The 27,573-nt window shown below is 37.3% G+C and overlaps 2 protein-coding genes across 5 annotated transcripts in view; one reads left to right on the top strand and one right to left on the bottom strand.

The window, feature by feature from the left end:
- Positions 1-24,152, top strand: part of RTN4 (reticulon 4) — a 78,592-nt gene extending 54,440 nt beyond the window's left edge. For all 3 annotated transcript variants that reach the window (XM_004454223.5, XM_071208845.1, XM_071208846.1), the window contains 6 exons: positions 7,714-7,921; positions 13,228-13,366; positions 21,885-21,954; positions 22,450-22,496; positions 22,723-22,781; positions 23,153-24,152. In XM_004454223.5, coding sequence (XP_004454280.2) covers positions 7,714-7,921; positions 13,228-13,366; positions 21,885-21,954; positions 22,450-22,496; positions 22,723-22,781; positions 23,153-23,195 — 566 coding nt within the window. In that variant the 3' untranslated portion in view covers positions 23,196-24,152. The remainder of the gene's footprint in view (positions 1-7,713; positions 7,922-13,227; positions 13,367-21,884; positions 21,955-22,449; positions 22,497-22,722; positions 22,782-23,152) is intronic.
- A 172-nt stretch (positions 24,153-24,324) lies between these two features.
- Positions 24,325-27,573, bottom strand: part of EML6 (EMAP like 6) — a 299,274-nt gene continuing 296,025 nt past the window's right edge. For both annotated transcript variants that reach the window (XM_058278574.2, XM_058278575.2), the window contains one exon: positions 24,325-26,162. In XM_058278574.2, coding sequence (XP_058134557.1) covers positions 26,138-26,162 — 25 coding nt within the window. In that variant the 3' untranslated portion in view covers positions 24,325-26,137. The remainder of the gene's footprint in view (positions 26,163-27,573) is intronic.

The raw sequence follows: 27,573 nt of genomic DNA, 5'->3' as shown, positions 1-27,573 counted from the left end.
ATTTCCATATGAATTTATGGTTAGCCTATCAGTTTCTGCAAAACAGACAGGTGAGATTTTGATAGGGATTGCATTGAAGCTCTAGATTAGTTTGGAGAGTATTGCCATCTTACCAGTAAGTTTTCAAACCCATGAACATGGAATGTTTTTCCATTTATTTAGGTTTAATTTCTTTCAACTATGTTTTCTAGTTTTTCTGTTTATAAGTCTTACATTTCACTTGTTAACTATGTTTTCTAGTTTTTCTGTTTATAAGTCTTACATTTCACTTGTTAACTTTATTCCAAAATATTTTGTTCTTTTTGATGCTATTGTAAATAAAATTGTTTTCTAAAATTCATATCCAGATTGTTCATGGCTGGTATGTAGAAATCCAATTGATTTTTTTGCATATAGTATTAATCTTGTATCCTGTAACCTTGCTGAACTCATTTATTCTAGATGTTTTTTTTGTGTGTAGATTTCTTAAGGTTTTCTATATACAGATCATATTATCTGTGATTAGAGATAGTTAATTTCTTCCTTTCCAATCTGGATGCCTTTGATTTCTCTTTGTTGCCTGATTGCCCTGCCTAGTGTGTACTACTGTAGTACAATGTCACATAGAAGTGGTGATAGTGTATTTATCCTTCTGTTATTCCTCAATTTTTTGTCTTGATATAGGGTGTTGAATTTTGTCAGATACTTTTTCTGTCTATTGCGATCATGTGGCTTTGTCCTTTATTCTATTTATATGGTGTATTACATTGATTGAGCTTTTTTGTATGTTGAACCAGTCTTGCATTCCTGAAAGAAATCCTACTTGATCATGATGTATATATATAGTCCTGTTCCTGGATTCAGTTTGCTAATATTTTATAAAGGATCATTATATCTATATTCTTACTAGATATTGGTCTGCAGTTTTCTTACGATATCTTTTCCTGGTTTGATAGTAGGGTTGAGCAAACATTTAAATTAACTAATGGGTAGTTACCTCTTGATGAACATTAAAAGAGACAGTATTTGAATATTTCTTAAGAGAAAAGGGTTTTAATAAAATTTTATTACCCCACCCATGAGATTCAAAGATCCTAGATAAACTTAATCTTCTAAAAGTTTTTTTTATTAAAACCAGGTGAAAGAATCTCTGAGAAACTAGAAATATTATTGGCTGATGACAGTGTAGACAACAACCCTGTTTGCTAGAAACTAATATTTTTTCCATCTTTGTAGTTTGACTGACATTTTCTTAAACTTCTTTACTTTACAAAAAGCTTGCTTTGCACAGTGACTTTGCAAGCAGTATAAATTCCCTCTCAGATCTTCCTATTCTAGGTTATATTAATTTTGTCTTATGTGATTGTCAGTGCCTCGTTTTCTTATCTCTTGGTTCTTTTCCCCTCCTTCAGTGTCTGATGGTGATGGCGGCCCTACCATAGCATCCCCAGGGCTTTTCTGAACTGGTTTCTCATGGTATCTGCTTTGAGTACCCTTATGTAGCTCTTAACATATATGTACATATACATACACATACAATGTGTATGGGCTTGCATATGTAATTTTCAGAGCTCTTCTGTAATATTTATTGAAAAGTCATAGGAACCATATGATAGAAGGGAAGGAAGCAGTAGGTTAAGGTTTTTACTGTACTTTTATGTAGTTAAATTTATTTTAAGCGAATTGGTCACTGAGTATTGCTGGTCCTTAAACATGACTATTCCAGTATGATCAACTTTGGGAAAATTGACTTGATTCAACCCAAAGTAACAGCATTATCTATTAGTTATATTCTGTTAGAGAGTTTCTCTTTCCAATGAAAAGCCTATTTGTAAAATCAAATTCAAATTATATCATTGTTTTATGATACTGAACAGGAATAAAAGAGTGATTTTATTTTTTTCTGATTATAGTAACATATGCTTGCTATTGGTGGGAGACAATTTCAGATGATACAAAAAGGAATAAAGCATCAGGTTAAACTCATCAATAATTCCTCTACCCAGAGATGAACAATGTGTAATCTTTTTAGACTTGATAATTAGACATAATTTTTTAAAAAATGTGATTATACTATATTAGTGTTTTTGTACCATCAACATCCTGTTTTCATTGATCAGTATGGACATTTCTGTGAAAATACAGCTTGTATTAGTCAGCCAAAGGGGTGCTGATGCAAAATACCCAGAAATTGGTTGGTTTTATAAAGGGTATTTATTTGGGGCAGGAGCTGACAGTTACCAGGCCATAAAGCATAAGTTACTTCCCTCACCTAAGTCTATTTCCTCATGTTGGAGCAAGATGGCTGCTGACATCTGCGAGGGTTCAGGCTTCCTGGATTTCTCTCTTACCAGGACTTGCTTCTCTCTGGGTTCAGGGTTCCTTTCTTCTCAGGGCTTGCTTCTTTCTGGGCTCAGGGTTCCTCTCTTCCTGGGGCTTGCTTGTTTCCTCTGTGAGCTTACTTCCCAGGGCTCCAGCTTAAGGCTTCAGCATCAAATTCCAACATCAAAACTCCAACATCAAAAACCGGCAGCTCTATCCTTTGCCATGTCTTTTATCTGTGAGACCTACCCCTTGACTCAACACCTTAATGATGTGGCCCAATCAAATCCCTAATCATAACTTAATCATGCCCAGGTACAGAGCAGATTACAAACATAATCCAGTATCTATTTTTGGAATTCAATAACCATATCAGACTGTTACACAGCTTTATGCCACTGTCTTTAATGGCCACATAATATTCTTTTGCCTAGATGTACCCTAATTTTATTTAATCAGATTCATGTGGTTTTTAAAAGACCTTTTCAACAACCTAATTACAGTTTTCTACTCTAAGAAAATACCTGTCAAATATACTGGATAATAGTTCTTTTCTCCTTTTTGGATCTAACTGTCGGTGAAATATTCACATTAAAATTCATTTGCCCCTTGTTAATTTGTTAATTTCACTTGAAGACACTTTCTTCTTGATCTTTGATTCATCTCACATGTAATAATCTACCTTTGCTCTGCCTATTTGTTACGCATGCAAATGTGTAACATTTTGAAGCTCTTTAAAGTGTAGAGCCATCATCTGGCACCATACTTGGAGAATGAATTTTATTGATAGGAAACCTGTGTTCAAATCGTGTTCTGCTACTTAGTAATATGATCTGGATCAAGTCATGTAAAACTTTCTTTTCTGAAAACCTACCTTTCATTGGGTTTTTTAAAGATTTATTTTATTTATTTCTGCCTCCCCCCCTCCCCCCGCCCCCATTGTCTGCTTGCACCCTTGGTGGCAGCGGGAAACTGCATCTCTTTTTTGTTGCGTCATCTTGCTGCGTCAGCTCTCCATGTGTGTGGCACCACTCCTGGGCAGGCTGTACTTTTTTCATGCAGGGTGGCTCTCCTTACAGGGTGTACTCCTTGCATGTGGGGCACCCCCATGCAGGGGCGCACCTGCATGGCACAGCACTCCTTGCGCACGGCAGCTGTGTGCATGGGCCAGCTCACCACACAGGTCAGGAGGCCCTGGGTATCGAACCCTGGACTCTCCCAAATGGTAGGCTGACACTTTGTCAGTTGAGCCACGTCTCCTTCCCTCATTGGGTTTTTAATAGTTGAAGGATACAGTGTGCGGGTTCCAAATAGTATTTAGCATAGTGTAAGTACCCAGTAACTGTTTTGTTTCATCTTTTTTTTCTTTTTTGAAATAATCCCCCAACCCCCCATGACTCCCTGTTTGTCTCTGCTCGTTGTGTCCATTCATTGTCTGCTTCTACTTTAGGAGGCACCAGAACCAAACCTGAGATCTCCTGTGTGGGAGGCAGGTGCTCAGTCACTTGAGCCACATCCGCTCCCTACTCATTGTGTCTGTTCATTATATCTGCTGTCTTCTTTAGGACGCACCGGGAACCAAACCTGGGACCTCCACTGTGGGAGGTGGGCACTCAACTTTTTGAGTCACATCCATTCCCCTCATCAAGTTTTACAGAGTAGTTTTTAATAATGGTAAGGAATAATGAAGACATCTGCACTTGTTTTAGCACTTTGAGAATTAGACGTTTCTATGAGGGAGTTTATGTTTATATAAAAAATATACTGGAGGTGTACCTTATGTGCTCATTGTTATAGGCTATCAACTTTTGTTTAACCTGTAATGGTGAAAAATTTTTAAAACCCTTTCCCACATGATTTATAAAGTAATGTTTGCAGTATAACCCAGGAGTATAGTTTATTAACTTTAAAAGTTAGAAATTTCCTTTTCTTCCTTCTTTATATATTCACTATTTAAACATCTACATGAAAGAGTTGATGGTGATTGTGGTGGTATTAATAATAACAAAAAAGAGCCCTGACATTTACTAAGAACTTGTATGCTAAGTGCTTTATATTAATTACCTCACTTAGTCTAACATCTCAGTGAAATCATTCCTATTACATACACATTTTATAAAGAAAATGAAATTTTAGAGGGTCTTAGTGGTTTTTCTGAGATCACATAGCTAGTAAGTTATGGAGCCGTAGTTTAGTTCATCCAACTCCAGAGTGAATTGTTTGATATCTTATATAAAAGCCACTTATGTGGAGGCTGGAAGGAGCCTCACAGGAAAGAGTTATCTTACTATGGGTTATTTATATTGTAGTTTCCCCTACCATCTCACTGTACCCATTAAAGCATAACATAAATTAAAAGAACCCTTGGTAGCAGAAAGAGACTTAAAACTAGGCCTGCATCTTTAGCTTTTTTAGATCCCACCTGTTCTTCAAGACCCAGCTCAGTTTGTCTCTTTTACAAACCTCTCTCCACATCAGAGGTCTCCAGGATCAAATCCAGGTGAATCCTAGAGGAGAAAGGTGAGATGAGAAGACAAAAAGAGAAATAGAGAGAGATGATCACACAGCGAATGGACACAGCCAAAACAGCATGGCAGGGGAAGGGCAGGAGAAGGGAAAAAACATAAAGCTGTAAATCATATATAAAGTGTTAAATTAATAGCATTCAAACCATATCATATTTAGGAGAATGGAACAGATGTTTGATCCCCACTGTGTGACAGGCACTGTGTGATGGGTACTTAAAACATTTTAAATCAATACTCATATGATGTATTCTAACAGGAATTAAAGTTTCCTAATAATTTCTAGCATTTTACTGTTCACACACACAGTTTTCTACACAGAAGAATCCTTAACCATAAAGGAAAGTCATTAATATCTCAGGGGATCTGGGAGTCAAGACCAAATTAGCTAATAGAAATGTCATTTTCTTTGAAGTCACTTTGAAAAGTAACAGGGATTTTAAATCCTACTTAAGAGTATACCCATGTTTACTTTACTATAAAAATGTTTTTCTTCCCATTGTTGGATTCCAGAGCCTTTTGCAGAGTTCTTCTTGGGTAGTGCATAACTGGATCTGGAAACCATAGACCTGTGGTTATTTGATTCTCATGGAGTCCTCTGACCATAGAATGAGAGCACGTTTGCTAACTTGGGTTTTGTTTGACTACTTAATATTAATAAACATTATACAACAGTGCGACACATTTAGTTTTCCTTTTTCCTCTGATGCTAAATTTTTATATCATAATTATCTACTCTTAGAGGAAGGTAACGTTCCAGGTAATCTGAAGGCAATTTCCCTGTCTTCGGTTTTATAGGAAATTTTTGTTTCAGAAATGGCCAGCTTAGGTTATGGTTTTGTTGAATTTCTCAGAGCTTTCTTAAAAGGAGAGTTAGAACACTTATATGTACTTGCTAAGAAAATTCTAATTTCTCAACATATTTTGAATTAGTGGTTTTCTATAGATGAATATATTTTTTGTGTCACAGAAGTATCTTCATTTAGTGACTATGTGTTGAGTAAGGTTTGTTTTTATCATTTGAATATATAGCATGCTTTGTATGAAGACAAAAACCTGCAAGATTTTTTTAAAGTACCCTTTTGCTTTGGATTGAAAGCCTACTGGTCTTGGATAGTAAATAATCTTATATAGCCAGAATGATTCGGACATGTAAGAGATAGATTTTTTTTTTTTTTAATTTTTTTATTTTTTATTGACTTTGTAATAATATTACATTAAAAATATATATGTGAGGTCCCATTCAACCCCATCCCCCCACCCCCCCTCTCCCCCCCCCCTCTCCCCCCCCCCCAACAACACTCGTTCCCATCATCATGACACATCCATTGGATTTGGTAAGTACATCTTTGGGCACCTCTGCACCTCATATACATTGGTTCACATCATGGCCCATACTCTCCTCTATTCCATCAAGTGGGCCCTGTGAGGATTTACAATGTCCGGTGATTACCTCTGAAGCACCATCCAGGGCAGCTCCATGTCCCAAAGACGCCTCCACCTCTCATCTCTTCCTGCCTTTCCCCATACCCTTTGTCCATTATGTCCACTTTTCCCAATCCAATGCCACCTCTTCTATGTGGACATTGGATTGGTTGTGTCCATTGCACCTCTATGTCAAGAGGACGGTCAGATTCCACCTGGATGCTGGATGCAATCCTCCCATTTTCAGTTGTAATCACTCTAGGCTCCATGGTGTGGTGGTTGTCCTTCTTCAACTCCATCTTAGCTGAGTGTGGTAAGTCCAATAGATCAGATTGTAGGTGCTGGAGTCTGTTGAGGCTCAGGACCTGGCTATCACATTGTCAGTCCAGAGATTCAAATCCCCTAAATATATCTTAAACCCCAACATTAACTGCACCTCCAGCACATTAGCATGAAAGTCTTATGAAGGGAGATCCCATCTGAGTCCAGATTCATCACACATAAACACCATTTCCAAAGAGGGGCCATCTGCCCTGGTAGTTAACCCCATCGGCCATGACCATAACTCCCATGGGTCTCTTTAGCCCTCAAAGGAACCAATATCTGGGGGTTGTATCTGCTTTATCTGTCTCTCTGACTCTGCTCAGTTGTGCATGAGGGCAAACCTTTTGCCAGCCTCCAGACTCTTTTTTAGAAACTCGTAGCCATATAAACTCATTTCTCCTTTCCATTTCCCCCTTACTTTAGGTCAAACAGCATTTCAAAGTCATGGTATTTTATGTAGACATGGATATTCTGCTGATCCGCATTGAACCTTCCGTATAAGGTCATTTTCCAGTTGCATCATCAGTTGGTAGTTGATAGTGGTCCCTCGTTGCCAGGGAGGCTCATCCCCGGGTGTCATGTCCCGCGCTGGGGGGAAGGCATTGCATTTACATGCTGAGTTTGGCTTCGAGACTGGCCACATTTGAGTAACATGAAGGCTGACAGAAGGAAATTCCCAGGCACAAAATTGCTCTAGGCCTTGTTCTTATTTTGGGTTTATCAGCTCACAAGCATAGTCATTAGCATCTGGGGCTCACTGTTGAACCCTCACTCCCTCCCGGTCCCCACCACTGTACCTGGGAGACTGTCGCTGCTCCCCTAGGGACCACGACAGAGCACCACTGGCCAGGAACCCAGTACCCCCCCTACTGTGGTTTTTAATTGTTGCCACTATGAGTATAAAGAGATAGATTTGAGTGAAAAACACTCTATGGTTAAAAATAGAAATGGATCGAGGTAATATAGTAATATGTAACTTGAGATAGGTTTAAACTCTTTCTTATAAAATTAGTTTTTCTTGAATATTTTAGGTTTTGATTTTTACCTTATTAAGTGACCTTTTAATTTTTGTAGATGGAGCAAATCCTACAAATGAATGAAATCATGTTCTAATTTCAGGTATCTTCTCACTTTTCAGTTGTTGACCTCCTCTACTGGAGAGACATTAAGAAGACAGGGGTAGTGTTTGGTGCCAGCTTGTTCCTGCTGCTTTCATTGACAGTGTTCAGCATCGTGAGCGTAATGGCCTACATCGCCTTGGCCCTGCTTTCTGTGACCATTATCTTTCGGATATATAAGGGTGTCATCCAGGCGATCCAGAAATCAGATGAAGGCCACCCATTCAGGTGAGATGTCTGGACACAAGGTACACATTGGCAACAGTGTAAACAGAGTTTGAACTGAGACTTAATTCTTCTATGTGTAGAGTTACAGGCCTGTGTTTTTTACTGTTTCAAGATAATTGCACATTTGTTGCTAAAAAGCTATACCAAAAGTATCTGCTTTTTGAGATTTCCTAAAGGCTCATGATGGCACAGACTTGGTTTATGTATTTGTTAGTAAAATTAATTTCTTAAAAGTAGGTGTTATCTAATTTTGCTTTAATGAAAGTTATCTTTTGAACATGGTTAGTATTGGTAGGTTTATATTCTCTTCTGCTTAGTAATTATATATTGATAGCATAAACTATCTGATATTAGAAAGACCTTTCTTTCTAATAGCATGTTTATGGTTTCCTGTCATGCTTTTCCTTCATGCCTATTTCTTTTACCATTTCATGTATTATCCTTTAGAGAGCTTATTTCAGTATCTCCCAGTCTCTTGACTGTCATTTTCTGCCCTTATTTTACAGATATGCTTTAGCATTATCTTTTTAGTTACTTTTATTTAGTTTTTGTTTGTTCTTCTTTAAAGAAAGGTTTTTGTTGTTTTTTTGTTTCGTTATCTAGTTACTAATAGGACACATCTCACCTTGGGTCTTTTGTCCTCATTTCATAACGTATTTTTGTTTCCCACTTTAAAAAATTAAGATATAATTCACATACTATAAAATTCCACGTCTTAAAGTTATGCAACCATCACCACCATCTAACTCGAGAACACTTTCATTACCCACAAAAGAAACTTTTGTACCCCTTAATAGTCACTCTCTGTCCAGTCACCCTGAGCCCAGTCCCTGACTACCACTAATGCATTAGGTCTTTAAATGAACTTTTTCCTCAGTAGCACCACTATCAACCCAGTTTTCTGATCTTGATGTTACCTATGTTCCTTTCCATCTCATGTAAAGAAAATCACTAAATTCTTTTGTTTCCCACTGCCGCCTTAGTCTAGACCACAGATCAGTAAACTATAGCCAGTGGGCCAAATCCAGTTTGCCACCTGCTTTTTTGTTTTTTTTAAGGCAATTTTATTGAGAGATATATTCACATACCATAGAATCCATCTAAAGTGTACATTCAGTGGCTTTTGATATAATCACAGAGTTGTGCATTCATCACTGCAATCAATTTTAGAACATTTTCATTACTCCAAAAAAAAAAACCCCACTTACCCTTTACTAGTTACCTTTCAATCCCCCTCTCCTTCCCTTGCCATACATAACTGAATCCACATCAGGGTTTACCATGCCTCTAGCTTTCCTTCTAGTGTCATACATGACCCTAAACTTCCCCTTCAACCACAATCACACCCACATATCAGCACTGTTAATTACACTCACTATAATATGCTACCATCACTTCTATCCATTTCCAAACATTTACAATCAACCTTACTACAAATTCGGCACAAATCAAGTATCAGCTCCCTATTCTATGCCCTCATTCTATCTTACAGTGATCTGTATTCTAGCTATTAACTTTGTGAGTTTGCTCATATTTAGTTCATACAGTATTTGTCCTTTTATGTATGACTGACTTTACTCAATATAATGCCCTCAAGATTCTTCCATGTTGTTGCATGCATCAAGACTTCATTTCTTCTTACAGCTGAATAAAATTCCATTGTATGTATATGCCATATTTTGTTTATCCATACATTGGTTGATGGGTACTTGGGTTGTTTCCATCTTTTCTGCCACTTTTTTTTTTTTTTTTAAGTTACTGGGGTGGGGGATTAAACCCAGGACCTTGCATGCCTTGCATATGGGAAGCTGGTGCTCAAACACTGAGTCACATCAGCACCCCTGAGTTGGTTATTTTGTTTGCTTGTTGTTTGTTTGTTTTTTGCGTGGCATTGGGAACTGAACCTGGGACCTCCCATGTAGGAAGCAGACACTCAACTGCTTGAGCCACATCCGTTCCCCTGCCACTTGCTTTCGTAAACAAATTTTATTAGAACAGCCACTTATTTAGCTGCTTTCACACTGTAATAGCAGGTTGAATAGTTGTGACAGAGTCTATATGGATTTCAAAGTCTAAAATATTTACTTTCTGCCCTTTGACTGAAAAAGTTTGCCTACCACTGGTATAGATTCTAATCATAAGGACTTTCATTTATTACGAAATAGGGTTTTGATTACCTCATATTATTTCAGCTTTTACATATATTTTGAGATGAGTTTAGAAAAATACTACTTTTGTCATTACTTTTATGCACAGGAGCTCTCTGTTCATTATAGGAGGAAAGCTAAATAACTTTGTCTTACCTCCCGTTTAATCCATCAAGAGTCTTGTGCCTATTCTGTGCTGCTTTTCTCAGCTCCACAGATGTGTTGTGTTTTTTTTTATTGTATTTGTGTTTGATTCAAGACCCAGCTCTTACAAGGCAGCTTCTCTGATCTGACACTGGCTTAATGTGATCTGAGAATTCCTTTCCTTTTGCACTAACTTTGACTTTGAAATATTCTTTAATTTTTTTTTTACATGGACACTCTATTTGTCTAAATAGATTGTGATCATTTAAAACTAATTTGGTGAGGCAAGTATCTTCTTGTGCATGAATGACTATGTGCTTACCTAGAACACTAATACTAGTGGGTAAACTTGATCCTCTGATCTTCACAATAAGAGACCTACTAAATTATTGTGTTTATTATAAACATTGGTGATTTGTTTCTCTAGCTTTCTTTACATATCAGTGAAATTGCATTAGTTTGGTAGAGTGACCACATTTATTGATGGTCTGGTCTTTTATGTACATACTTAATTTTTATGACATGTGTATGAGCTAGGTGGTATTACTACATTTTATAGCTGGTAGGGAGAACATATCTAGAATTCAGTAACTTGAAATTGCATCTTTAAATTGGCAAAGCCATATCATGCCACAAATTTTTAAAAATGTATGATTAATTAAGTTGAAATTCATAAAAACCATCAAGCCAGAGTTTCTGTATTATCTAGACATCATTTAATTTTAGAGCAGACTTTTGGAAGAGACTAATGACTTCTTTATTCTTTACTTCCTTCTTGGAAACACTTTATTCTGAAGTCCTTGTTGGCATTAGGAAGCAAATGCCAGTTTAAGCTTACTAAGACAGTTGTCCTAGTTCCCCAGTCATACTAGGGAAAATGTATCATACAGTTTTTATCTAATTCCTGGGGTCACTGGAAAAGAATGATGAACATTGCTGGCATTGCATTAATATCACATATGCCAGTTGGATTAATATAAATATCCATAGGATATCATTGGTGGAGAATGCCATCTTTGTGCCTACTGGTCAGGCATCTTGACTTCAAGAACTAGCAGTGGTGATCTGAGGAAGGAAGCGAAATACCAAATAAGGTTCTATCAGAGAAACGCCTGTGCCTTAAGCAATTGAGCTCCCATTTACCATGTGGAGGACCCGAGTTCAATCTCTGAGAATTCCTGGTGAAAAAAAAGAAAAAGTTGTCCCAGACCTGTGCAGTGTGATGCACCAAAATGATGTTGACACAGCCAGATTAAAAAAAAAAAAAAAGTTCCATCAGCTACTTTTCTCGGTTTCTCAAAGCTGCATAATTAAAAATATTGAATAGATGTGAATCTTTGAGCATTTTTTTTTAACGTGATTTTAACAATTTGGTATTGGGTAGTTAATATAACAACGGTCTAATAAGTGTGCTAGACTGTTGTACTAGTAAGGCTATATTCCTGGTCCTTAGTAGTTTACACACTAGTAGGAAAAGTATAGAAGTATACACATGTCTGTATTCAGGGTTGGGTATGATGATTGTTGTAAGAACAATACAAAAGGAAGTGTTGCTAGAGATACCCAGAGTAAGAGATTACATTGTATGTTAGGAAAGAGAGAGGGAGATCAGAAGAGATTTCATGATGGGTGGTATTTGAGATGAAGCTGACTAACTGGATAAGCTGTCTCCAGTGGTGGGAGGAGTGCATGTGGACTGGGAAAACAGCCTGGTGAACAAAGGTGTTAAGGTTAAGATGTGTTTGGTGACTTGCTGATTTCTGGCTGCTGAATAGTGGGAAATAAGGTTGGCATGATTTGGGAGGGCTCTCTCGTTGAAGAATTGGAACCATATTAGAGCATTTAGGAAGGACTTTTTCTCTAACTTACTGTGTTGGAACCATGACCCAGAGAAATGTAATGTGTTTTGCAAGGTTGTATAGCTGAGTAGTGGCAGGTCTTCTAACTCCTACCCGAATTTCAACTTAGATACCCCTAAGCAGACTAATCTGATACTGGGTGAGGAATGGATCAGGGCACAAGCTGGTTTGAAGACTGATAGAATATTCCAGCTTGTAGGTAATGAAGGCTTCAACTAGAATGATGACAGTGTGAGTAAAGCTGAGAAGCATATTTGGGACATATTGTAGAGGTAGAGATTTGAGACAAGGAGTTGTTGAAGAGGACTGTTATTTCCAGTCTAAGTAACTGTGGAGTGGTCCACAGACATCGGAAGTAATGAGGAGGGACTGAGTAATGGACTATGTCAATAGCTATGAGAGAACTCTTGCCATTTCTGGTTTGGTTCTCCTCTGCCCAAAAAAAAAAAAGGTTTATTTGAAACAATAACTAATGAAACAATTTCTTGCATTCTTGCGGGCTTGGTTTTTTTCCCAGTTAAAATTGTCATCCGAAATTTAACAAATTGCAGTCATCTCAGTATAGATCACGGTATCTAAAATGGACAATATTCTGTTTTACTGGGATTGCCACTATATGACAGCCACTTTACAATCTGATGTTAGACATACTGGTTGGTTTCCCCTAAAGATTAGGTTTAGAAAGTGTAAGATTTGGGAATATAACAACTTGAGGAGACTCCATGATAACTTAAAGAGAAAAATTCAGATCTTTTATATTGCGTGCTTCTTTGTGCCATGATTGTGTTGTGCACTTTACTCATTGAATTCTCATGAAAATTTCCATTTTATAAATGAGGAAATCGATTTAGAGGGAACACTAAATAATTTCCCCAAAGGGTACACAGCCAGGTAAGATGCAAAGCTTAAAAGATTGAAGCTCAAATCAGTCTGCCTCAAAGCCAGTGTGCTTTTTTCCCATGCTAGTCTGCTGACATTGCCTATGAATAAAGTACCTCTTGCTTGGGGAATTTCTGCATTGTGCTTAACTTGGAAACAGTAGGCTCTTATAGTGTAAACTTACTAATCGCTTCATTTTATAGATAAGTAATTGCTGATTGACATTTAGGAAAAACCTCTCCAATCAATGATGATTTTGATGTATTTTGTTTTCTAGGGCCTATTTGGAATCTGAAGTTGCCATATCTGAGGAGTTGGTTCAGAAATACAGTAATTCTGCTCTTGGTCATGTGAACTGCACTATGAAAGAACTTAGACGCCTCTTTTTAGTTGATGATCTAGTTGATTCTCTGAAGGTAAGTTTATTTTGCTTTTCATTTTTGACATACTCAGAATTTAACATCAAAAGAGTTGTATAAAATTAAATTTTAATATTCAAATAAATGATAACAATGAAATCAGATTACTATAAATTTGTGTTTCAAAAATTTGGAACTCAATAATCAAATTTTTTTTAAAGATTTATTTTTTCTCCCCCCCCCCCAGTTGTCTGCTCTCTCTGTCCATTCGCTGTATGTTCTTCTGTGACTGCTTTGATCCTTATCAGCAGCACCAGGAATCTGTGTTTTTTTTTTTTGTTGCGTCATCTTGTTGTGTCAGCTCTCTGTGCATGCAGCGCCATTCCTGGGTGGGCTGCACTTTCTTTTGCGCTGGGCGGCTCTCCTTATGGGGTGCACTCCTTGCGCGTGGGGCTCCCCTACGTGGGGTGTCCAACACCCCTACGTGGCAGGGCACTCCTTTTGCGCATCAGCACTGCACATGGGCCAGCTCCATATGGGTCAAGGAGGCCCGGGGTTTGAACCACGGACCTCCCATGTGGTAGGTGGACACCCTATCCATTGAGCCAAGTCCACTTCCTAATAATCAAATATTTAGGATGGAAGAAAATGCTATTCTTTTATAAAGGAAAATAGTTATAAATTCATACTTCTGAAAAGCATAAAGATTGAAAGTGAGAGAAAATAAAATGGAATTTTGACAGTAAGAATAGAGATTATCTAATGGATTTAATACCAGATGTGATTTAATCTGCTATGCTTTGTTTTTAGAGTCTAGTGCTTAATTTCTTAGTTTGTATATAATTAATACACAAATATAAGCTATTTTATATCTTGGACTCTTATAGTGTTTGTTCTGGAAAAGCTTTAATACTCTGAAAAATCTCAACTAATCTTTTAAAGCTTTCTTTAGTTCTTGGATCTTGCTCTGTTGCAGCTGTTAATCTCACCTTGCAAATAAACTCCCCAAATTTAGACTGACTGAAGCCAAGCATTAAGCCAAGGCATGTAATTTGAGCCCCAAACACTGGAACTTTAGTGCTTTTCTTTTACATAGCACTTGTGCATTTGTGTTTTATATGCTATTGCCTATGACTCTGCTTAATACAAAGAGACTTGTTTCCTTTCTAAGCTTGGGTAGAAATGTGGTATGATAATTCTAATTTTTGTTTTCCAAGAGATGTGTGCTATTTGCTATTTATTGTGTAAGCCACAGATATGAGGATATCATGGCAATAAGATGAGAGTAAGTGAAGTAGAACTTTGTACACATGGGTCCTAGAAGAAACAAGTTCATATCTATTGAAGTGATACACACAAAGTCCATGACTGCTCAGGTAGAACATAGTGAAAAACCATTGAGAAGCTGGTGCTAGTGCAGCTCAGGATGGAGAACAGATGGGTGGGTATTGATTGGGAAGAAATGCTATCTATAAATAGTGACACAAAACTTCACACAGCAAAGGGCCATCTCTGAATTTATTAGTCAGTGATGGGAAGGTGGGAGGGTGTGAGTTCAAAGGCATGGACCATGTTGGGGAGAGAGAATCATTGTTTTTACAGACTCAACAAAAGTGGCTACAGATATAAACCAAAAGTCACTCTTCTTGTTTGTACAGTATAGGAGTGAAGGCAACTGTATGTCTCTTAAAAGTTCTCTTGGGAGAAGAAACATTCTTGAAGAGATTGGTTTTAAAAACAAAATTAATTTGGCCTGAGAATGATTTGTTATGTTCCAGTTTTACAAGCTTGAGATTAAAGTTTCCACTTGACTTTAATCAAAAGATAGTTTTTTGTCTTTTTGTTTTACCCCATCCATACGCAGTCCTATCTGAAGACAGTTATGTAGGGATAGAAATATTTGTCAAGGGCTAAAGGAGCATGAAAATTTCAGGGGAGGTCTGATTGGATATGTAAGAAAACGTTAGCTCTCTGTTTTGCAGAGATATTGAAAAACAGGATAGGAAATTTTATGAATAAACTACTTTTATGAGATAAGAATTTGTTTGCTGTTAATATTTTTCTAATTTCTTTTGAAAATTACCTTAGATTTTTTCTTTAAAGCAGTGATGTTATTTGTGGGGAAGTTAGAATAAATGAATGAGAGAAACTGAACTTCATGAATTCTTGCCTTTTTTTTTTTTTTAAAGATACATAGATCACAAAAACTGTTACCCCACAACACCCCCACCCCCACACCTCCCACATCAGCAACCTCTTTAATCATTGTGGCACATTCATTGCATTTGGTGAAAACATTTTGGAGCACTGCTGGAGTGCATGGATTATAGTTTACATTGTAGTAAACAACCCCCAGTCCATTCGATGGGTTGTGGCAGGATATATAATGTCCAGCATCTGTCCCTGTAATATCATTTCAGACAACTCAAAGTCCTGAAAGCCCCCACATCATTGAGCGACTTTCCTAATTTGAAAGTTACAGAAGGTGACACAATGAGATTTACTTTTGTAAACACTTCATTTTTAGGAAGTTTTTAAAACATTTTTGTTTTTCAATATTTTTTTAAAAAAAGAAAGGTGCATTAGAATTATAATTTGCTAGAATTTTCTCCCTAAATATTAAGTTTACATTTGAAAAGAAAAATAATGAAAAGAAAAAAGTAACTTACCTGATTGACTCTCCCAGATGTCAGTTCATTCAAGCCTGGCTCTAAATAAATAAGTCGCTTCAAACATGTTAACATATAAAATGAATTTTGCATTTAGGTCTCAAATATCTGTTGATAGTAAGAAGCAGACAAATTTGGCAGAGTATCTGTCTTTTTCTCTCCATGGCAAGGTGTTGGATATGAAGCACTTGGTAATTCAGGTGTTCACTCTGTTAACACCCTTCAAAGGTCTTCCTTGATAAACCTTTGGTCCTGCTACAAAGGAACTTAGTTAAACCTTTCCTTAATGTCATTGTATGTAAGTAGAACAGAGTCCATCTGTTTGTTTCCACTGGATAAGGGAACTATATAAATAAAGAATAATTGCTTGAAATGTCTTACTAAAAAAAAAGCTGATAAGAATTTTTAAATAACTCTTGGTTCTTTATAAAATGATTGGTCATATCCTCTTTCTAGAGAGAGTTCCTTGAGCATTTGCTTCCTATTTATGACACTTTCATCCTTCACAATTGTAATTTATATGGAGAGTATTGAAAATAGAAAATGAGGTGGCGGACTTGGCCCAGTGGTTAGGGCGTCTGTCTAACACACGGGAGGTCCACCGTTCAAACCCCGGGCTTCCTTGACCCGTGTGGAGCTGGCCCATGAGCAGTGCTGATGCGCGCAAGGAGTGCCGTGCCACGTGGGGGTGTCTGCCGCGTAGGGAAGCCCCATATGCAAGGAGTGCGCCCCGAAAGGAGAGCCACCCAGCGTGAAAGAAAGTGCAGCCTGCCCAGAAATGGTGCCGCACACACGGAGAGCTGACACAACAAGATGACGCAGCAAAAAGAAACATAGATTCCCGTGCTGCTGACAACAACAGAAGCGGGCAAAGAAGACGACGCAGCAAATAGACACAGAGAGCAGACAACTGGGGTGGGGGGGGAGGCGCCGGAAGGGGAGAGAAATAAATAAATAAATCTTTTTTTTAAAAAATGATCTTCTTTTTAACCACAGCAACTGGTAAGAGAAGTCATTCCCTCAAAAAATATTCTTTCAGTTCTGATTCCTTTTAAGATTTTTTCAGCATAAAGGAAAAGTCAGTTTGCTCTGTTAGATGGATTTTTCTTTTCTTCCTCTTATTCAGATTTTAAGTCTGTGGAAAGTTTGCTAATAGCTCTATTCTCTCCAATTTTTAGATGAATCTGTGATCTTGTTAAATAACACTGAGTTTTAAACAATTTATAGAAACTAGATTTTGATTGGAGTTACTTTGCTTTTGTATGATTCATAGCAAGGAATATTGTAATCTGAAGAAAATACAGTGAAATATTACTCATGATTTTTTGTCAAGGAAATGGACATATATTGAGCTTTGAGGCTTAAAAATTAATATTTTTTAACAGTTTTTAAAACAGTTTTGTCTGTTACCTGTCTTCTTCTGCAACATGTATTTGGTGCCATCATATATATATAATCTACATTTCTAGATTCTGAGCCATAAGTACACTGGTAAAAGGAAGTTGAGAGAGCTATGTGTTTATCCCTTTTCTTGAGGAGTCTAGTGTATGTTAGTTTATTAAAATCTGAGAAGTCCCATGGAAGGAGACTGAAGTAACTTTATTCAACCCAATGATATTTGTCAACCTTGTTTTAAATAACATCTACTGACCTACAAAACTAGTGTATTAGGGAGAACACTAGAAAGACTTAAAGTAGTGACTCTAGTTTTAAAACAGAGGTTCTCAATCTTGCCTGCACATTGGAATCACCTGAGGATCAGTAAAACTTACCAATAACCTCTTGGGGGTGAATGGGGATGGGGGAGTCCATCCCTCAAAATTTTGATTTTTTTTTCTGGGGTACTACCTGAAGAACCACTGTTTTTAAAAGTTGTGTCATTATGCTATAAACCCTGGGCTATAGTTTTTTTTTTCCCCCTCCTGATTATAAAAGAAACACATATGACAGACCCTGCTGGGCTCAGATTTGAGGATTCCTGAATAACATTTTAGCTTTATTATTAGAGGTTCCTGCCTTTCAAAATCCCAAATCTCAAGAAGACTAACAATTTTTCTTACTAAATAGAGGTTATTTTCCTGCAGTATGCCTTTGAGGTGATAGAGATTCTGTGACAGTAGTTCTGTAACTTTCAGTGAAAGATTTTTATATTAAAATTGTAAGATGTCTAACTGTATTTCCTTGAACACCAGGGAGGCATAATATTCCAGAACACAATTTCAAATTTGAAAGTGAACAAAACAGGCAAGACCTACAGAAATAGCTGACCCAAAAGAGCATTAAAATCTAGCCCATAGGCTCTTCTGCATTTAACATAAACACTGTCACAGTTTCCTTTCACGTTTCTTTGACTCACAGAGAAAGAAGGGAAATAGGCTGGAGAAAATGTAGACTACAGTTAGTAGATACTAATAATTCTAGAGGCATCAGTAAAGGTCAAATGATTTCCATTGTTTAGGAATGCAGAAAAGTTTTGAAATCGTCAGAGTTGCTGAAGCAATTTTTGAAATGCTAAGTGTCCCTCTCTGTTTTCCTTCACAAAGCCCCCCTCCCCAAATAAGACATTATCTAATACACATCTCCACAGCTGGTTAATAAGATGTGTGATAAATTTAAATTTAGTTCCCTGCTTCCCATGGAAAAAAGACAAAACATGCCCTTGCCCTCTTCAGTAAGTATTGATTAAACCTTTCATTACACTTTGATCCTTTCTTCCTATCCTCATTACTGCCCAAGGGAGCAGGGAGCAGTGAGCTTTGACTTACACAGTTAGTATGCAGTGGCTTTAATGTTGCAAAGTAAGTATTTGCCATGGAATAGCATACATAGAATTTTAGTTCTATGGGAACTGCCCATTGGCTTCTTGAAAGTAGTGTTGATGTCCTTTCTTCTTCCTCAGGATACCTACTGGATAATGTACACATTTGTGACAACTTCTCATTAATAATAGTTGCTCTTTTGGTGGCTTTCCAGGATAGCAGAGCAGGCTCTAGAGTCAGATAAACCGGAGATCAATCACTTGCTAGTTGTGTGACCTCTAGTCTGGCAACTTATTTAATCTTTATATGTCTTGGTTTCCTCTTCTATAGCAATGCTAATGGTAGTTAAGTTTAGGTGTTATTGAGAATTAACTGGCTGAGTACATATAAAGCACGACAACTGTCATATAGTAAATGTTCAAAAAAAGCTGTTACAGTTGTTATTTAACAGTTCCAGTAATTGTGCAATTGTTATAATAAAATGCTGGTTCTTACTGCAGCCTCTTTCTTTTCTGATGGTATGTTTTGTTTTGGTTTGGTTTTTGAAATCCTTACCTAGCACTTTGGTTTTGGGCCCCCAATGTGTTAACTTTTCTCCAAACTTAGCTACAACATTTATAAATTCTGTGTCAGCACATAAAAGTGTGAATTTTTAATTTTCCTTTAAAATGGGAAAATTTGGCAATGTTGACCTGGAATACTTGCCTGCTAACAGTCTGTGGAGCTGGTTTGTGGGTGCCTTTTTGAGAGGATATATATATCTCTTTGCCCCTAGCCACCCTCTGTCATGCATTTATGTCACCTGCCTGGTCCCACCGACCTTGTGGCTTCCTTCTCTATTCTTTTTGCTTTTGGATAGCCTGGCTTTTGCAAAGTGTATTTTCCAAGACACAAGTGACATCTGAGTCCCTTCAGTGGTCCAGGTGTGAATTCTTGGGCTTCTCTCCTTGTGGATTTGGAGTGCTGCATTGTCAGTGACTGTGTAGTGACCAAATTAGGGCTGTTTTTGTTTTTGTTTTCTAAAGCTATATGTTAATGTCTGAATTCTTTCCTGGTAAGGTTGTTTATATTGCTAAAGCAATTTCTTGTACAGGAAAAGGTTAACTCTTTTCCTTTAGACATGTGGATGATGATGGATGAAAATAGCTTTGTTGCTCTATAGTAAACTGCTCAAGTGTAGAAGTTATATTTAGCTTTTGCAATAGGAGTCTATAAAACTATATGCGGGACAAGACTTGCTAACTGGAATCATGCTTCAGACCTTTCCACCAGTGGTTCCTTCTATGTTGCTAAGAACAAGGCATTTAGATTTTGATTTTCAGTTGACAGGTGTTAAGGATGCCTGACATTTATTCACTTGAACATTAGTTCAGTTGTAGGGCTAACCAGAGTGTTGCTATTTGTGGACCTGACAGTTGGTAGAAGAATCCAATGTGTCCTAACCAAAGTGCTTGTTAGAGTTTGAATACCTTAGTACTTAGTACCAAGCTCACAGACTTTCAGTCAGATTTTGAATGAATACATGAAAGATCAAGAGCAAGCAACCTATTGCCCATTTGAACTGTGGCCTGTTTTTTGTATAGCCTGGGAGCTAAGAATGGATCTTACATTTTTAAAGGGTAGTGTAAAACAAATATAAGGTAGAGAGGCCCTGTGTGGCCCACAGAACCTAAAATATTTACTCTTGGCCCTTAAAAAGTTTGCCAGTCCCTGCTTTAGATAATTGAGGTGCTTACTCCACTCTGCTCTCCTCCTTTTCGATGATAGGCACCTAAATAATCAGCATAGATCACTGTAGGTGACATCATAGTGATATGTTTGTTACCTGTAAATAGGGTAGAGCCGTTGTGGACATATGAAGGCTTTGAATAGCAGACAGAGGAATTGCTGCTGATGTGTATTAAAATCCAGGCTGATTTTGTGCTTTTAAGCATTAAAGAACTGTTTTGAACATAATTCATTGAGCCTTTATACTATGTGATGTCTAGAAGTTTTAGAACAGGAAGAAACCTTAGAAATCCTCTTGTTCAGCCATCTCATGCATAAGCAAAAGTGTAGAGGGGAAATAAGGACTTTCCTAAAATAAAATCACATTTTAGAAGCAAAGCCTTTCCCAAATTATTTCGAGGCCAGGAGTACTCAAATAGGAGAGTTTGTCTGTTCCCTGTGGTTCCCTGCCCAAGGAGGAGACAGTGAAATCTATAGTTGCTGTAATCTGACTACAAAACCTCTATTCTTTCATGCCTGCATCTGCTATGGTAATGATAAGTGTATCAATCTCTTAAGGTTATTAAAAAGATTAAATTTAGAGTTCATATTTGTAAAGTATTTAAAACCACACCTGGCACATAATCATGAAATTAGTGGTTTAAGTACATAAAGAACACAGTGGCTAAAGAATAATAATCGTCAGATTTATTACACAGGTATAAAAGTTTGAGGAGTCTGTTATTCCTGGGGTTTATTGAGGATATTAAAACATGTATCACAGTGCTTCTAATTGTTAAAATGGTAGACGTGATGTTTTTGGTATCTGAAACCTAGATTCTCTGCTCTTGTTACTGCTTGTCCAGATGTCTAAGATTTTAATCCCTGAATGATTTATTTAACCCATATATATTTTCAAGTACTTGTACTTTTAAATCAGGGGTCCATGAGCTTGAATTGAAATTCAAAAAAAACATTATTCTTGTGGGGATGTGTTGGTACAGGTGTGATATGTTTATTAGATAATACACAGTATGATGTGGACTTAGTAAGGGGTCCATGAAACAAAAAAGTTAAGAACTCCTGTTTTAAATCAGTCTTTTAAAACTAATTATCATAATACCTTTTCATTCGGCCCTTTTTAGAGCTAAATGATATCAGAGCTGGAGAGGGATAAGGTATACTTTTGGAACTTCTTTTTGATATCAGAGAAAACAATCAGTAACTTGGTGGTGTTAGAGAAAACATCAAATTTATCATGTTTTAATTTAGGGTTCTTAAATTTTGAATTGAGCCTGTGGCTTAGAAATGATACATATTATATAACTGTACCATGACTCCAAGATATGTATGCCTCTAGTAGATAGGCTAGTTTTATTTGAAAGCTTAATTAAGAAACTTAAATTTTATTTTTAATAGGCTAATGTTGTTTTCTTGCAGTTTGCTGTGTTGATGTGGGTATTTACCTATGTTGGTGCCTTGTTCAATGGTCTGACACTGCTGATTTTGGGTAAGTCTACAAAACCAATGGAGTGAAAAATTGCAGAAAAAGATTATATGCAAGGAGATTAGAGGGATTTGAGTGGTAAATATTCTTCTGTTGTAAGAAAAGTAGAGGATGGAAGTTTGAGGTTGTGATTTCTCTGAATTAAATTGCTGATACTGATAGACACTTGGTTTATCGAAATCCTACTTTAGTTCCTGAAGACTGCTTCAACTAACAGGGATAAGCTAACAGGGATAAACCAGATAAACTGTCACTTTGTCTGATAATGTTAGTCATGAATTTAACCAGGTGCCTATACTTTATACAATCTGTGTGTTGTGATTTGAAGTCAGGAATGGTTCCTGCAGCCTTAAGTGGTTAATCCATTCTTCTGGAATGACTCCTCATAGCAGATGGAGCCAGTAGATCTTGTTTGGTGTTGGTAGTTTGATGGTTTTAGTGTTTGTTCCTAAAACTTATCAGTTTTTTTCCCCCCATCTATTTGTTTCCTTTTTTCAGCTCTGATTTCACTCTTCAGTGTTCCTGTTATTTATGAACGGCATCAGGTAATTTCTTTTAATTTTTTAAATTTATATATATATTTTTAGGCAATTTCTTAACTACAGATTTTAGAATACAGCGCTTACTCTGTGGGGTTTACAGTTGTGTCAGTGCCAGTTTCCAAAGCCTTATAAAAATGAGAAATGTGATGATGTGGTGGAACATAGTAATTGGTTCCTAAGATTCTTTTTACCAGTAATATTCCAATAACTTTTTTTACTTCTCTTTCAGGCTCAGATAGATCATTATCTAGGACTTGTGAATAAGAATGTTAAAGATGCTTTGGCTAAGTAAGTATTTAAAATCTGCAACATTTTTTTCTGAAGGATAAGGTCTGCAGGACTTAGAGAACAATATCATATTTTCTTATTACAGGCATAATGAGTAGCAGCTCTTTATCAGACTGTGACATCAGAGTTGCCAGAAGGCTTTTTTCTGTCATGTAGACCATTAATTTCTAGGTTTACTGCATGTATTTAAGGCTTTGTTTAAATCTAATTTGTGAAGCCAAGGTGGCAAATTATGTGTAGTTTGACAACTTTAGTATTTCATTTCTTGTATAAACTGAGGAGTTTGCACATAGTTATTGAAGGATGGCATTTTATGAAGCAGAAAACAAAAATACTTACATTGACATTTTCTCCCTCCTTTTCATTTGTAGAATCCAAGCAAAAATCCCTGGATTAAAGCGCAAAGCTGAATGAAAAAGCCCAAAATAATTAATAGGAATTCATCTTAAAGGGGGATATTCATTTGATTACATGGGGGAGGGTCAGGGAAGAATGAAGCCTTGACATTGCAGTGCAGTTTCATAGATCTTTATTTTTAGCAATGCAGTGTTTGAGGAAAAATTACCTGTCTTGACTGCCATGTGTTCATCATCGTAAGTATTGTAAGCTGCTATGTATGGATTTAAACCATTATCATACTTGTTTTTCCTGTGTGAGGCACTGGCAAATAAAAAATGATCTGAGAAAGCTGTATATTACACTTCATTGCAAGTAGTCTTGCTGTATTTTGGGAGATTACAGAGAAGGTGGTGATGAAAAAAATAACCCTTTTCACAGTTTGTGCACTATGTATGGTCTGTGTAGAACGATGCAGATTTTCTGAAATGCAATGTTTAGATGAGATCATACCACTAAAGCAGGAATGAAAAATCTGCCTTTCCTGGTATGTTCTAGGTGTATGTGAATTTTACTATTATATTAATTGCCAATATAAGTAAATATAGAGTATATATCTATCTATAGTGTTTCACAAAGCTTAGACCTTTACCTTCCAGCTGCCCCACAGTGCTTGGATATTTCAGAGAGTTGTTGGGTATATGTGTATAGTTTCAGAGCACATAAGCTAGCAAAAAAAAAAATGTATTTCTAGGAGCACTATCCTGTTTTCAACATGAAGCAATGCCATGCACATAGAACTCAACATAAACTTCATTGCGCAAACTTACTGTAGTTAATTTTGTCACGAACTCTGAATTTATGGACTGAGTCAAATGCTTCCAAAAACGTTGTTTGCAAATATCAAACATTGTTGTGTAAGAAATTATAAATTGAAGATTTATACAATTGTGGTTTAAGCTGTACTGAACTAAATCTGTGGAATGCATTGTGAACTGTAAAAGCAAAGTATCAATAAAGCTTATAGACTTAAAATATGTTCGGTATTTTGATTTCATGAAATTAGCAGATTAGAACTACACATAAAGGGTCTATTTTGCTTTAACCAGTCAGTGGTGGTTTGTACTTCTAGGAAGGTTTTCAGCTCTTGTGTAAACTGTGTTTCCTTTGGAAAGAAAAGTTGAAAAATTTTTGACACATACCAAAATCTTTTTAAGTTATGTATTTTGCTTACACCTTGATAACGGAAAATAAACTCATGCACCAATATTAACATATACTAGAATACAGTGCAGGATTTATGAACATACATAAAATCATACCATATAAATGTTTATAAATATCATTTAAAACATTTTCCTGACACAGACACTTTTGCTCTTTAAATACAGTTGTACATACACCATTGCTTAATTTATTGTACTTCCACATGGTTATTTCAATGCAAGATCCAGTGAGTATGAAAGGTCAGTAGTACAGCATAGGCAGACATGGTAACAGGAAACAGAATTAGGACTGCATAGGGACTCTTACTGTGGGCCAACAGCCTATCAGTAGACTAATGTAAGGCATTAATAAATTGGCATAAAAAATAGCTTAATGAGTGATCTAATCCATTTAGAATGTGAAGCACTTCTGTGGTACATGTTAACCTATTCTTTAATTGAAATGCTTCATTTCACCTTTTCTCTAGGCTGACACCTGCAAATAGCTAATAACATCCAGAATTTTAGTTGAGTGACTGGAAGGACTCATTGGTTTATCTGTGCTAAGCATCACCAGTCCCTCACCAACCTTCCTTCAGTGTGTGCTGTCGGCCCCGTCCTGTGATAGGCTAAGTGTGATGTGTGATTGAGGTGGTTGAAGGAGGTCCAAGTCACTCACATTCTATCATACAGCAAAGTCTGAGGAACTCTATAAATTGTTTTATAATTTTGATATATCCAAAATTGCTTGGTCTTAAGAATTTGTTCTGCAGATTTTTAAAAAAATTCAAACTATAAATTCACCTGATGCAAATCAATGGAGTCAAATCAGCCCCACTCTAGGGACGGTAAACCACGGTATAGCCTCAATAAAGCACATCCTCCTGGATTCAACTTGCACACTTCTCGCCCCCCACCCCCCATCACCATTTTGTAGTAGTTTGTTTTGTTGGAATTCTGTTCTGGATTTTGCAGATTTGGCACTAAACTTAATGAAAAGCCAATCTAGCCTCCTCTTCCTGAACTTAAGTTCCTTTGCTGCTTACCTTCCTATACTTGCGATTTCCCAAGCAGGTAAACTGTCCTTCATTTAGGAAGCCTTGACATAAACACAGGACATGGGTGATAGACTATATCTGCTAGGGTCCTGTAGCCCTCTTCAATTTTGAAGTTTTAGCACCATATATAGAAAGCAGATAATTTGTGGAAGGTGAGACAGCAGCCCACACAACTGGAAACTTTGAAAGGCACTTAATGGATATAAAACTCTGCAAATGAAACATTAAAAAATTAAGTTTCTCAACTTGTTTATACATGGCTCATTTGGTTTTTGAAAGCTAAATGTGGAGAATGGAGCTATCAATAGTACTTCAGTGATTTTTAATTTAGGCTGTCTTTTTAACTTATTTGTAAAAAGATGAACATTCTTAAGGAAATAGAAACATAAAACATCTTTTGTAAAAGTTTTTGATGGAAATTAAAAGCTACATAGTGTTAGGATAACTGAGGCTTTAAATTTTGTCAGTGGGCTACATTATCAGATAAGATTTTTTGTCAGTGTAGTTAGTATGTATAGTCTCAGGAACAGAGGCAAGCAGTCTTAACATTTTAGAACTTGACCTTTCTTCTTGGCATCACAGTTTTGGAGATTCCAGATTATGGGAGTAGTCATAGAACTTCACTAGCATTTTGAGCTTGCGCGTCAGGCAGTATCGCAGGCATTTCCCAGCAGCTAGTGGCAAGGAGGCACCTGGTCACTGCCTCATACGTAGGTGCTGGGTGGTAGCAGCAGCAATAATGTAAGGTTTCTGGCATTTACAGACATCGCCACACAAAGACACTATAAAAGACAGACCAAACAGTCATTTTGCGTGGCTGGACATCATACTTTTTGTCAAGTGCAAAAAAAACAATCTTGCCACTTTCTCAAGAATCAAGCACAGGTGATATATGGAACATTATGACTTCAAAAAGCAAACCCATGATCTTGCCACCAAGTTAATGTCTACTGCTATCTGGGTTTTTCGTTTTGCTGTCGTTGCTTTGGTTCTTTGAGCAGCCTGAGCATATGTCCTGAATGTGGTCAGTGAGGATTTTTGGCAACCTGCCTTCACATACTCTTTCTTGTTAATACTGAAAAGGCTTTATCAACTCCACTTGAATAGAAGAGCCTTTTGTAGTGTTTAGCATCAGAGCCAGGGATCAGACTACACTCTTTTGCCTACAAAGGCCTAGGGGCCCTGTATTTTTCAGGTTTCTTCTAAACCTGTTAGAATAATCTGAAGCTACCTCTTATCTCTTGTACTGGGCCTGGTTTTGCTTATGTCTCTTATCCCTAACTTGTTCACAGTTTGGCTGGTGCTGCTTTGAGTGGGTGTTTATGCTGTGCAGGGCACTGCTTTGGTACTGTGTTGACGGCTTGAGGTGTCCAGCAATTGGCACAGCAGGCCAGAGGTGAGCGCCCCCATCAAAGCATCCTTGGGGCCTTTTTTTACACAGTGCTTTTGGGTTGGAAGTGGGTTGAAAGTCTGTACAGGTATCTTTTTTACAACCTAATTCAGGACACCAAAAATTATCAAAAATTATCTGAATGCATGTATTAGTTCATCCCCCTGCATACCCCTCCCCCAAGTTCTTGCTTGGGCTGAACAGAAACCGATATTCCTGCTGCAACAAAGCCCTACAGTGAACTACGTCAGAAGTAGAGATGTTGAATGAGTTAGAATGACCTAATCTTGTTCCTCCACATTCCAAATAAGAAACGCCCTTGGTGGTAGGACAGAAGAGAGCTGACTGCTCAGAAATGCTGGAGATTGGCTTCATCTCTAGAGCAGGCTGATAGAAGTTCTGTAAAGTAGGGGTAGGAGTTGACCTCTTTGTTTCTCAGGGTGATTGAAGATTATTTTTGATATTTTTAAACCTCTCTTGAATGTGCATTAGTCTTCCATCTTAAGAACTCTGGTGGTGATCAGTTGGGAGTTCGTAGAAGGACATACAGATCAAGACCATTCTAACTGCTTGATTATGAGCAGGTCCTCTTTGTACCAGTAGCTACTACTGACATCAGCCGACTGGGGTGTCTCAGCCTCTGCCTGCCCTCTCCTGGCCATGCTCAGAGTAACTCTTCATCTCTAGTTGGGACATAGGCCCACTGATATCTGGGTTCTGGCATCTCCAGAGATGAAATAACTCACACTTGGCAGGCCTTTCTTTATTTGGACACAGTGAATTCCCAGTCTCCTATCTCGGGC

Source organism: Dasypus novemcinctus, chromosome 17, assembly GCF_030445035.2.
Source record: "Dasypus novemcinctus isolate mDasNov1 chromosome 17, mDasNov1.1.hap2, whole genome shotgun sequence".
Taxonomy (NCBI): domain Eukaryota; kingdom Metazoa; phylum Chordata; class Mammalia; order Cingulata; family Dasypodidae; genus Dasypus; species Dasypus novemcinctus.
Note: the sequence above shows the minus strand (reverse complement) of the source record. Positions and strands in the feature narration are given on the sequence as shown.